This window comes from Nipponia nippon, unplaced genomic scaffold, assembly GCF_047370975.1.
Source record: "Nipponia nippon isolate SJK-2023a ecotype South Korea unplaced genomic scaffold, ASM4737097v1 scaffold_15, whole genome shotgun sequence".
Lineage (NCBI taxonomy): Eukaryota > Metazoa > Chordata > Aves > Pelecaniformes > Threskiornithidae > Nipponia > Nipponia nippon.
This window is the reverse complement of record NW_028262331.1, coordinates 8,418,999-8,431,177: the sequence shown is the minus strand read 5'-3', so window position 1 is coordinate 8,431,177 and position 12,179 is coordinate 8,418,999. Positions and strand designations below refer to the sequence as shown.

General features: G+C 34.9%; 1 protein-coding gene across 3 annotated transcripts in view; it reads right to left on the bottom strand.

Annotated features, from left to right (window-relative positions):
• Positions 1–12,179, bottom strand: part of BRIP1 (BRCA1 interacting DNA helicase 1) — a 66,108-nt gene that overhangs the window by 38,319 nt on the left and 15,610 nt on the right. For all 3 annotated transcript variants that reach the window (XM_087752294.1, XM_087752291.1, XM_087752293.1), the window contains exons 11-15: positions 10,610–10,742; positions 9,946–10,097; positions 9,213–9,384; positions 8,959–9,096; positions 8,387–8,548 (exon numbers count right to left, since the gene is read on the bottom strand). In XM_087752294.1, the coding sequence (XP_087608420.1) occupies positions 8,387–8,548; positions 8,959–9,096; positions 9,213–9,384; positions 9,946–10,097; positions 10,610–10,742 (757 nt within the window). The remainder of the gene's footprint in view (positions 1–8,386; positions 8,549–8,958; positions 9,097–9,212; positions 9,385–9,945; positions 10,098–10,609; positions 10,743–12,179) is intronic.

Genomic DNA, 12,179 nt, shown 5'->3' with positions numbered 1-12,179 from the left:
TTTAAATGATGGAAAAATGGAGAATAAAACTGAAAGTAGATATTCTATATGATTAATGGGAGCAAAAAAACCCATAAAACATGAAGAAGCTGAGATAAAGATCAGAAAGAAAACTACCAGTGCAGAGTAAGAGTGAAAAACAAGCAATGAAGAACAATAGTGGACAACAAGTAAAACAAAATTCCATCTACATTTTTTTAAAAACTATGCATTTCAACATTTGTATATGAGTCATTAGAATTTGGCTTTTTTAGATCACACTTTCCCAAAATTACGCCCCATCAGACAGAAATCACTTTACTAAGATTGTCACCAGAGTAAGGCAAAAGACACAGCTTTAGAATCTGGCAGTAAGCCTTTCTTTTCAAAGAAAAAGAAAAAAACCCCAAAGGTTCACTTCAGTGTCATGAGCCCTACCTCAGCCCTCTGCAGTCACTGAAAAAAACGCCAGTGCCTTTCAGGGGGCATTACACAGTCGTCAGTGCCAGGAATGAGACACAGAGTGCCTCTTGCATGTTGTTTAATTACTCTGCCATCATTTTGCTCTGCTTTTATTGTTAGGTACTTGCATATAATTTGAGATAGCAAGGATGACAGAATTCTATTCCCTAAAGTCTTTTCTTGTTTTTAGGGTTTCTTACATACTGTAATAGCACCGTTGCAGCTGTTTGGCTCAAACAAATAAGGCTTCTGGAGTAAGAGAATGCCTTTCCCTTGAGAGCAGCAAGCAAATGCTGTGCAGAAAGTGAGTATCATTATTAATTTACAATTATTTCGTAACCTACCCCTGATATGCCAGCCTGTTTAAAGGCCTCCTTTCTTTTCATTCCAATGAATGTGATGTTGGATATTAGCTATAGTTACAACATCTAAAACTAGATGACACATTGAAACATTCTGTTTCCTCTATCATTTAAAAGCTGTAACAGTGTAAATTACATTCTATAACATTAAAATTATGCAGAAAGATAATGTTTATGTAACTTCAAAAAACAAATTTCTGTCATAAAACATATTTGGTGTGAACAGATGCCTACATCCTGCAAATATTTACACAGAGGAGTAAATCTCCTCCTCAAAGTACTCCTACAGCTGTCAACAGGAATCTCAAGGAGAATATTACTCTTGATAAAGCATTTATCCCTGCATATTATACCTAAATACACCTAAAAGAAAAAATTAAGCAATCTTATGGAACCCACCCGACGCTACTAGATAATTCCTCACATAAGCACTCTGCAATCAATGCAACTGCACCATGGAGCAACCATCTGTGGTGCAAATAACTATTTTCCTATTTAATTTCAAATTCACCTTTTAACTGCACAAACGTAATGGTTTCCAATTTTGCCTCCATACACGTTACAAGCAAAAAGACACTGTGGAATGTTTATCTCTTATCTGGATATTGTCATTTTACTGTCTCAAACTTCTTAAAACAAGCTTTTCGCTAGGGAGGAAATCAGTCAGCATCAGACCTAGTGGGGAAACCCTGCACTTGCTCAATGTCTATGGCTCTTACATAGTTCCAGATGTTCAGAACATTAATAATGCACTAACTCAAAACCTCTTTTTGAAACTTTAGAATGTGCAAATTGCATTAAAACCTCTTTGCCCTCATTAATGGTATTGTTACAATCCCAGTACTCTGGAAAATGTTTTTTGGCATTTGTTTAACTTTGTGATATTGCCATTTACTCATTTTAACAGCCAGTGCTCAAATCTTAATGCTTTTAATAGGCCTGGCTAAACAGACTACCATCTTTTGTAAATTTATTGAAGTAATTTATTAAATAAGTAAAAGTTGTCTGAAGGCAGCGTTGGTTTTTTTTAATTGATGGCAGAAAGAAACGGGTTTCTTATAATTTATTTACAAATCTGTGTTTCAGGAAAGTTTTAGAAATGAAAATATTCTGTTCTTTTTTCAGCATTATGACCAATTCATTTTCTGCCACTCTGACATAATAATTTCTACCAACCTCATACAAATCTCAGTAAGAAAAGGGGTCTGTCTTAAACTAAGAAGAGCCAGACATTCAGAATTAATACTGAAACTGTATATCCCTCCCTCAGCCTGTCATATAGAGGGGTGGCACATTTATGGCCAGGCCAGGGGACAGTATATTCAAGGACGTGGTCTCATATCCAACGCAGACACACTGCTGTGCAATGGCAGAAGAGGGCAATAGTCAGAGGTTAAACTGAGGTCCCTCCTATTTATTCCAAATAAATACCTAGACTGAACCTGAAGATTCTCAGTCTGTTTGAAAACAGCACAAATTAGATCTATTGCCAGGCTCTACACTGCTCAGAGAGTTAATTAATATTGTTAAGGCCTGCTTGCCTAAAGTTGTGTAATACTGCCAAGAATGGTATGTCAACAGAATGGTAAACAGCACTCCTCTGCAACGTCACTACAGCTTTGGTTCATACCTTAAGCATGGAAAGGGAGCCAAGACGATAAACAGAGGTGTTCCAGTCCAAATGGATTCACTGTCACCCAATCTGTCTGTTCTCACTGAAGAGAACGTGACCAGCCAAGAGAACAGGAAAAGGGGATGAGATTGACAGAACTTAAACTCTGAACTAGCAGCTCCTAAAATTATGCGATACATAGAAACTCAAACGTGAAATTCAGCATTTATTTTTTCAAAGTAACAAAAGTTACTATATATGTATCATTATAACCTTACCCCAAAACTCTCAAGGGAAACAGCAAATGCAATGCAGCGTTGATTGGTCTCTACCTACACGTTAATAGTTCCGCCTTTCTGACTAACATATTACATGGCAATGCCAATTTATGATGAAGGGTATTTGTTCATTAGTAGTAGGATTGAGACTGCCAGGTGTATTCAAGATTGGATATTGAATAGTTCGGTCTCAGATTTATTGTACACAAAACTCGTGACATGCTTGCTTGCATGGAGAAGTAACAACTAACTGTTGTTAAAGCTGACTGTATTGCAAATATTTACCCTTATAGTTACACCTCAAGTTCAACAGCATCTGTGATAAAGTGACCTAAAAATCATTTTCTTGTGGTTTTGGTTGCTTTTAAATTATACCCTGAGTTACAAAAGTACTACTTCGATAATGGAGCAGTGCTTTCAAATAGCCTTGTAATTCCTGTTTCCTCTTTTACCTTGTCTGTTCTGTTCTTTTCCTCAATTCCAGCTCCCAACGAAGGGCTAGTGAACAGGAACAAAATTCAGAAACACCCCTTAATATAGGATGTATAAGAACCTTCATTAGGTTATACCAACTAACCTTACTAGAAGTAAGCCAGTCTGAAAAAAAGGTCATTCACAAGAAAAGTGCTCTAGGAAACAAATGCCTTGGACCACTTTGTTCCAACATATTATTTGTTAAATTTACGAGACAAACAAGAAAGCAGTTACTATTTTTATCTTTGTAGGCTAGTATTTCTTGAAATTTTCTTCATTTTTCCAAGATATTTCCCTCTACAAAACTATTTGATACAGTATAATGCAAAATACACAGCAACACAGTGCAACTACTGAGTAAAACTGCTATTTGACCTCAAAAGTTAAAGCTTTGTAAAGGAAAGCAGATACAAAAGAAATATGATTAATCTGAATCAATGGAGATCTTACATCTCGCCTACATCTTAAAGGTGTAGGAGAAAAAGAAAAAAATAGTAAACAAATCTTGGATTCTCAAGTGAAGAATACTTACCAGTTCATAAGTTTTACTCATGAAAACATGCATTCAAAGCCTTTTGAGAAACTACCTTATTTTTAAAATTTTACTTCCAAGTTATGCCTCAACAATTAGCAGACACAAATTAACCAACAATGCCTCACAGAAAAAAAAAACAACACAACAAAAAAAACCAAACCAAAACACAACACCAAAATACCAACATTAACATTATTGTCCAAAGCTTATTTTGTAAAAAAGCTACTAAAGAAAGGTCAGTTAATTCATCATGATGGATTATCACTAAAATTTATAAGCATTAGCATTTTTCTCCTTGCTGGATACCTTGACTTTGATATGACACATATTGAATGAATCATCTAAGATGCAGGCACCAGGCAAGATATATCTTAATGCAGACAGGTTGGCGACATGAACCCTAATGGTCCTTATCTTAATCTTGTTTAAAAGCATCTTAGATTTCTGAGTAATCTTTTCACCTTCTGATATTCTCTTTTATGGAGTGTTTTTGCTGGAGTTGCTACTGATTTTCACATAAATGCATTTTTGTTGCATAGTACCACCAGTTTTAGTAGCCCTAAAAATGATCTAGGTTTGCAATTTAGTAAATGTTAAGATTAAGCTTATTTTAAAAAAAGTCAATGTGCCAGAACTCTGATAATGACAATAAAAATTTGTATGTTACTGCAGATTATCCCATTCATGAAACATGGTATCACAGCTGTGACACATAAACAGACACCTATCGAATGTGGAGATGTATATCTGATGCATTGTTTTCTTCTCATCCATATACTTTCCTCTGTTGCATTATTAACCTCAGATATTTGCCATACGTTTATTTTAAACAGTCACTCTTCAATGAAAATATGTTTATTCAAATACCTGATTAAGATAAAGGCAAGTTTCTCTACTATTGCTTTTTTTGTATTCACATCTAGCAATTCCAAATGACAGAGATAACAAGGTAGCAGACTTTTCCCACAAAATTGCACTGAGCTCTTTCTGCTTTGATTAAAAAAAAAAACAAAACAAAACAAAACAGGGGATGGAGGGGCACAGAGGAAGATAACAGGTGAATTATTTGTAATTCAGATTTTTTTTCAGTAACAGGAGTTCATACATTAGGTAAAAAAAGTCTTTGGAAAGTACCTTCTCAGCCTGACAAAGTGTTTTCCTAAAGTGATGATTAGGAAAGGATGCAGGCTTACAATGTCGTGGACTTTAAATTCTTTACAAAACAGTTGAATAACATTCTATAGATTATAAATATCTTGTTGTAAGGGGCGCTCCAGAGCAAAATATAGACAAATGACTACTACCTCTCCCTGGCAGTAGACAGCTTCTTCAAAGAAATCTAGAATCTTGCAGGAAATAATCTACCTGAAGGAATGCTAATAGAGAAAAGTGCAAGCCATTAATGGATGCTTTTTGCACACATTAGCACTGGAAGGAGTATTTGACTAAAATTCTAGCTCCTGCAGCAACGTACTCTGCTGACATTTATAACGTTCATCTCAGATGTTCTATAAGCAGCATCCAGTCTTCTCATTTTATGACTAGGTTAACGTGGTGACATTTAGAAATTTTACTTGCCCGCTATTTTTTTGCACATTGGAAACTTTGTAGTAGGCTGATATCTCTTCTCGGTGAGTATGAGGTATTTTTTCTCTCTATTATACACTTCAGAAGTCTGAAACAAATAATTAAATTTCTGCCAGAGTTTGTTTCTCCAGCTCTAACATGAATACAGGGGTCATCACTTTGACCAAGTATTGGTAGATTACTTCTTTAATGTATACAAAGCAACCTGAAATTCCAGACATAGTATAGAGAAATAAATATTACTCATAAAAGCCCCTTAAATTCCAGACTGGGAAGTTCAAATGGTAATATTCTATTTCTGCCACAAATTTATTTTATTTCTAACATCGTGTAATGAAGTTCTGAATAACAGGACAAGCAGTAAGAGAACACCGCTTGGGTGCTAGCTCTAGGGTCCCGACATCGTTCCTCACAAACTGTGTCAGGCAGGGTTCTCAGCTTCTGCTTCCTGTGGCAGGTGTTACACCTTCCATTCTTTCTATTCCCATAGACTGAGGCCAAAAAGTGTTGATTTGCCATTCTTACAACAAAAAAGAACATATGCCTATATTTTATTAAAGTGAACAAAAGCCTATGAAATTCAAAGTGAACAGAAGTGAATGAAAGTGCAGTGAGATGCTATTTCTGTCGCTAGCACCCTCCTTATATACAAACAAGGAAAGTAACATACAATTTACTACCTGGATCAAATTAATAATAGGCTTTCCAGAAAAATAAAATTAACTTTACTTACAAAGGAAAATAATTAGGGATAACTGTCAAAGAGGTTCTCAGGCAAATGGGTAAAAATATGCAGCATGAATGCTGAAAGTGAGGTACTGCAACAGACAGAGCCATCCAAGAAGCAGGGCTTCTGCCAGAGGTGCAGAGCAAAGGACATCATTACTGAGCCACAAATTCTTAAAACTAAAAGAGAATGTTGACCTGAAAAATGCATCTGTAAGTGTAACCAAACTGAAATCCAATGTACATGTCTAAATTCAAACTCCATCAAATTACCTGGATAGATGGTACTCAAAATTCAGAGCATTTCCCTCAGCCTTTCCGGACGTTTAAAAAAAGACTTTATTTTCCACTTATTCCAAAGTTGAAAATCCAATTAATAAAACAGGTTGAGCCCTCAAAAAATCTGCTTAACTCATAATAGTTAATTTAGTGAGGTACATGACCATGTATATTGATCAGCTCTTGATAGCCTTGAACAATTTCTTTAAAAGCTGCAGTTTTTTAAAGAGACGTAGCAATTTCCCCATGAGAATCTCTGAAAATCAGTTTTGAAATGCAAATGTGCAGGGAAGCAATATTCTATATGATAATGAAAGAAAAATACCTTGTTTCCCCTGTACTAATATGCTTATGCTTACATTATTCTGTGTTTTCAACATATTAATCTCAGACTTAAAGGCAACCCAATCCAGAATAAAAGAAGTAGAATGAAAAAGGGCATCCATAGAAAAATATTGGCAATGTGATTTTAAAAGATCATCCTTCAATTGTCTGCAATTTATATTTATCAATACTTTCACTAGGATCATGCAAGTGTTCCCACAAAGAAAAAAAACCACTCAACGTGTTTAGCTAGGTGACCTTTCAGTAAAACATAAGGGCAGTGAGAGGGGGAAGGGTCCCAGAGCTGCCCAGCAATCTCTTTCCTTCTTTATTAAATGTCATTATAAAGTCTCTCTATACTTGCAATTCAGATTACTATTCTCATGAAAACTGTCATAAATATTTGCCAGGTCTGTATACATCAGATCAACTATCACATACTGCTCAACATTATACACTTCAGTAAAAGAGTAATGATGACAGTGAAAACTGAAATATGCTCCCATTTCAACTCTTAAATAAATCGAATGCAAAATTTATTCTCAGATTGTTAACTTTGCATGTAAGTGCAGAGTTTTGTGAGCTAGGTTAAATAAATTTGTTGTCAGTAATCTGCTTTTTCCAGTGACTGTACATTACCTGGTCTAACATGGTCACCTAATGGTTACTGTCAGTAATTGCACTGATAACTGCAATTCTTTATAGACACCCAGTGAAGAAAAACTCTCACTTTGCAGCCTCTCCAGTTAAGTAGTAAAACTAACATGAAGGTTTTGTAAAAGAGGAGAAATCAGTTTTATTTCATTTTTTAAAATATTCTCTGTTAAGGAACCTTAGAGATGAGGGAAACGGTCTGAAACCTTTATTTCCATTATGCTGAGTTTTTTGTTCATTTGGTAAGATTTTTTGGGTTTTTTTTTTCCCGAAAGGTTTTTGTTTTGTTTGTTGAGAGGTTTTTTTAAAATCATAAATGATGGTTTAAAATGAAAAAAGTCACACTCTTGCAAGCACTACAAGAGAAATGGGCATGAGTTACAGAATTATATTGTAGGTTTATATTCCTGTTCCTCCGAGCTGACCATAAATAACAGTAAGAACTAATAGAGAAGAAAGCAGAACTACTGTGAGGTACAGATTAACCATAATTAGATATCTGTTGTCAGTGAAATTAGATATTACATAGTTTGAAATTGAGAAATTTGATTCCTTTCAGCCAATGCCAGTGAAGCAATTCCCCCCTGACTCAAGAAAAATATACTAGAATCTCCAATGCAGTGAAATGGAACAAGAAACGGAAAGAAGAAATTAACTGGCTGAATACTACATTCAAATCGCATACAAAGAACATGCAAAGGCATTCTTGCTGCTGAGTTATACACATAACATTTCCCTTCGTGATGTGTGCTTACATGGAGGAGATTTTTTTTTAATAATTTCAAAACATTCAGGGAAACAATTTAAGAAAAAACTGCAGATCAGTCTGGCTTTTTTTTTTTTTGTAAAACTAATTGAAACAATTGTACTCATTAACAAAGATGCAGCCATCTGTTGAAAACAAATATGAATATGTTTTTTCATGAAAACAAACATATGCAAGCCAATACGACATCCAAGAAATTACAATATAATATAATCACAATGTGTTATTACAATAGATTTATTTTATAAACATTTATATATGTTGATGCATAAAGCAAAAGATTACACTACATTTTCAAGTAGAGCGTGTGTGTTTCTAGAGGAAGAATATGAATTAAGATTTCCTTACCTTATAGGATGGCAAGAAGCACAAAATTCCTTGGCCAACTGTTTGACACACTGAAAGCAGAAGTGCTCCCACCTCATCTTGGAACTCAAAGGTTTCTGTATGCTGGAATGTGGCACATAACTTCCGACCGTTAGGGCCTGCTCCAACGGTGCCAACCCAAACCTGGTGTATTTCATATTAAAAAAGTTAATTCTAAACTATGCAACACAAACTGTATTAAATTACATCAGGTTAAATAAGGAAATTCTAAGTGTGAAGGAAAATACCGAGATATTTTTAAACAAATTAATTCCGGTACTCAAAAACAGAAGAGAGGGTGCAATAACTGATATAAGATGGCTATTACCAAAATAGCATGACTTCAACTTTTCCAGGGGAGTATGGGTCTAAAAATTGCCCCTTTTTCCTTCGAAAATGTACTTTACAGTTGCATTAATCCAAGCAATACTCTGTTCTGTACGTTTCTTTTTACTTATGGAATGGGAATAATTGTTTTTATTTGCAAGTTATTGTTTCTTTTACAACGGCCAGCATTACACCTCAGGAGAGGGAACAACGATGCAAAAGTTTACCTGTGAGTTCCGAATAACGTGATTTGCCTCCAGCTGAATAGAAAACTTTACGCCAAGCTCTGAAGAAAATGAATCCATTGGAGAGAGTGTACCAGATGTCAGAACAATTGTTCTAACATCACTTAAGTCTGAAAAAGCCTAGGTTGGAGAAAAAAAAGAAGGAATTTAGAAAATCAATACAATCACTTTAAGATCTTATATGTATTTGTTATCACTCAAATTACTTAAGACCTTCTGCTTCACACTCAGCTTACCACGGCAGGATTCAAGCACCAAAAATTAAGCATGTGGACTACGGTTTTCTGCCGCGCACTCCTTTTATGCTTGGGCCGTGCAAAGGCAGCACTTGTATCTGAAACATCAAGTTGGTTTTCATTCATCCAAGTGTAAGTTTGTTGTAGAGCAACTCTGTAGTCATCTGCGTACCTACATAGGGATATATAAATATCAATAAAAACTACAATTAAGCAATCGAACTGTAAGCATTAAGCTCATACAAAGCAAAGACAGTTCTGCTACAATGCATTTACAATTTAAGTATGAGAAATAATTTTATACTTTCAGAAAAAACAGTGAAACTTTACAATAATCAATATTTAAAAATAGTGTTTAAATCAGAAATTTTTATTAACTGCTGGCGTTAGTAGTCAAGATAACAAGACAGTCAAATCATAAGTGCTATGTAGAAAAACAAAACCCATGCATATTTAACTCGGCAACACATCAAGAAAATTTACACCCAACTTTCAAATAAATTTCTTCAATATTTATTTCTTTAAATTTGAATTCATTTATGAATGAAACCAATACTTTGGTAGTATTTAAAATTCTTCGCACACAAATAGATTTTCCAAAGCTTTCTGAAATGTTAGCTTTGCTCAGAAGCCAGACACCATAACTGAGGTGTTGCAAAAATGAAAGAGGCCTTTTGGCAAAGCAGCTGAATTAAACACAACCACACTGCTCAGGCTACCTATTTGCACTGACCTGCTATTATCTTTAAAAAGACATAAAAGAACCATGAATAACCCTTTCAGCACAATCTGAGTGGCAGGGCTCACAATCGGTATCTCAATAAGTTCCTCTCTACCGAGCACTGATATTCTTTCTTCTTTTTCCAGGACAGTAGCAAGATGTTTCTATAACAGGCAAACAAATTCCACATTAGCAACATTCTAAGTATCTTCTCAAAAACAAAGCTAATACAGACACAAGACCATCAACAAGCTGTTTTAAAAGTTCACCTAAGATACCTAGAAGGTCAGACTGAAGACACAATTGGAAAGGAAAAGTAACAACGCTTTTAACATCTTTGGCCTACACACAAAGGAGGGATAGACTTGAAAATAGGGTAAATACATTTCAACAGTCAATAAAAATGCAGATGGATAGAACAGACAAAACTATCGCTGACCCAATGGTTCAATTTAAATAATTGTACATGATCAATTACATCCTTTAAAACATTGATTCTCCACAAATTCCAGTAGCTCAAGTGGATTACTCCTGGTTTTCACCAGGTATCGGACAGCTTTTCAATATTGCAGTAAATTAAAAGATATGTTAGCATTTAACTTATGTACATTTTAAGATGTTTAACGACATCAGTGTTATGCATACTGGTACTCACTTATATAGCATACAACATTACCTGTAAAATGGGAAAAGTAATACCAGTTATTCCCATTTTGTGCAAAATGGGGAGCATTTCTTTTCCACTCCAAACCTTACAGGAAGTTTCATACCCTCTTTCTACTAGTTGACTAGAGCTCTCTCGTAACCAGCTGTAAAAAGAGAGAAATCAGAAATAACTTCAGCATTAATTTTAGAGATTTAGAGATACTACGCAGGTATAAACCAAACCTCAGAAGTTGCACCAGACTTCTGTGATGATGAGAAATATTTTACTACATCTAAGTAGAGAGATTCTGCTTTTCCTTATGTCAGTTTTCACTGCTGAACTTCTATGAAACTGCTCTTGACGCAGCTTATTGAAGTGAGAAGAATTTGTCCCTATAGGTTTAAATTTTATCATCATATAATATCTTTGAAATAAAGAAAAAGGATTAAAAAATAATCTGCTCTTATGATATGTCAGGCTCATTTAAGAAACGTTTCTGCTGTACTTTTAAAACCACTGATTATTACTCTAACTGATGCAAGTTGGTTTATCACCCCTGTCAATTGCAGGCTTTCCTATTAAGAACAAATCTTGAGGCATGAAATAAGTACTTTTAATATTTATACACAGTGAAGTGGGGCAATAAAAAGTGCATATTTTAATCTACCTACAGGTATTTGTAACTCTGCTGCAATTTGAAAATTAAGCAGCATTATAATTTTACGTACAATGCAAAACGTGATAGGACTTTCTAAAAACATGATCTAAACATGCAGATCATCTCATTTCTGGCAGAGCTGAAGTTTTCTCTAACTGAATGTGTCCTCCATCACCCCTGCAGTATTACAAGACCTCTGCCTAGGAAAGCAGGCAGGCTTCCTCCCTCTCAGGAAATGCCGAAGCTGTCTGTTTCATCAACCAGCAGGAGGCATCAGAAAGACAGCTGTCATTTCTACAACAATTCAAAATATTTACCTGTAAAATCAGTTAATCATTATCAACTAAAGCAACAAGGCTTAGTGACTGTTTCAGTTCCAGACTTCCTGCCCTGTCACTGCTAGTACTCTGATCAATGAAACAATTTAAAAAAAAAAAACACCTTTCCTTTTGCCAGGTTAAATGCAAACAAAACCCCATAAATACTACCATAACAATCACTTTGTTGGCTATAATTTGCTTTATCTTATTAAGGAATGATGATCACTGACACAGGCAGAACTTCACCAGTGTAGTACTCTGCTCCATTTCCTCAAATATAACATCAAAAAGACCTGGAACTAAAACTAGGAAAAGGTCACTATGACAGAAATGAAACAGATTTACAACGGATAAAGCATGTCAGGAAGTGTAAAACTTCTGTTTCCCTGTTATGAACTTCAAACAGCATCCCATACTTTTGAAATGGTCATTCTATAAATGCAAATACAAACTTAACGCAATGACCTAATACTAAATTATCACCAAAAAAAGGCAAATTCTAGAATAAATTCCATCCAATTAAATCTAACATTAAAGCAATTATTTGAAATGCCTGTTAATTTATTTTTAGAGTAAAGCAGGAAGGATAAATAAAATTAGCTTGATTCCCAGAAACATATCT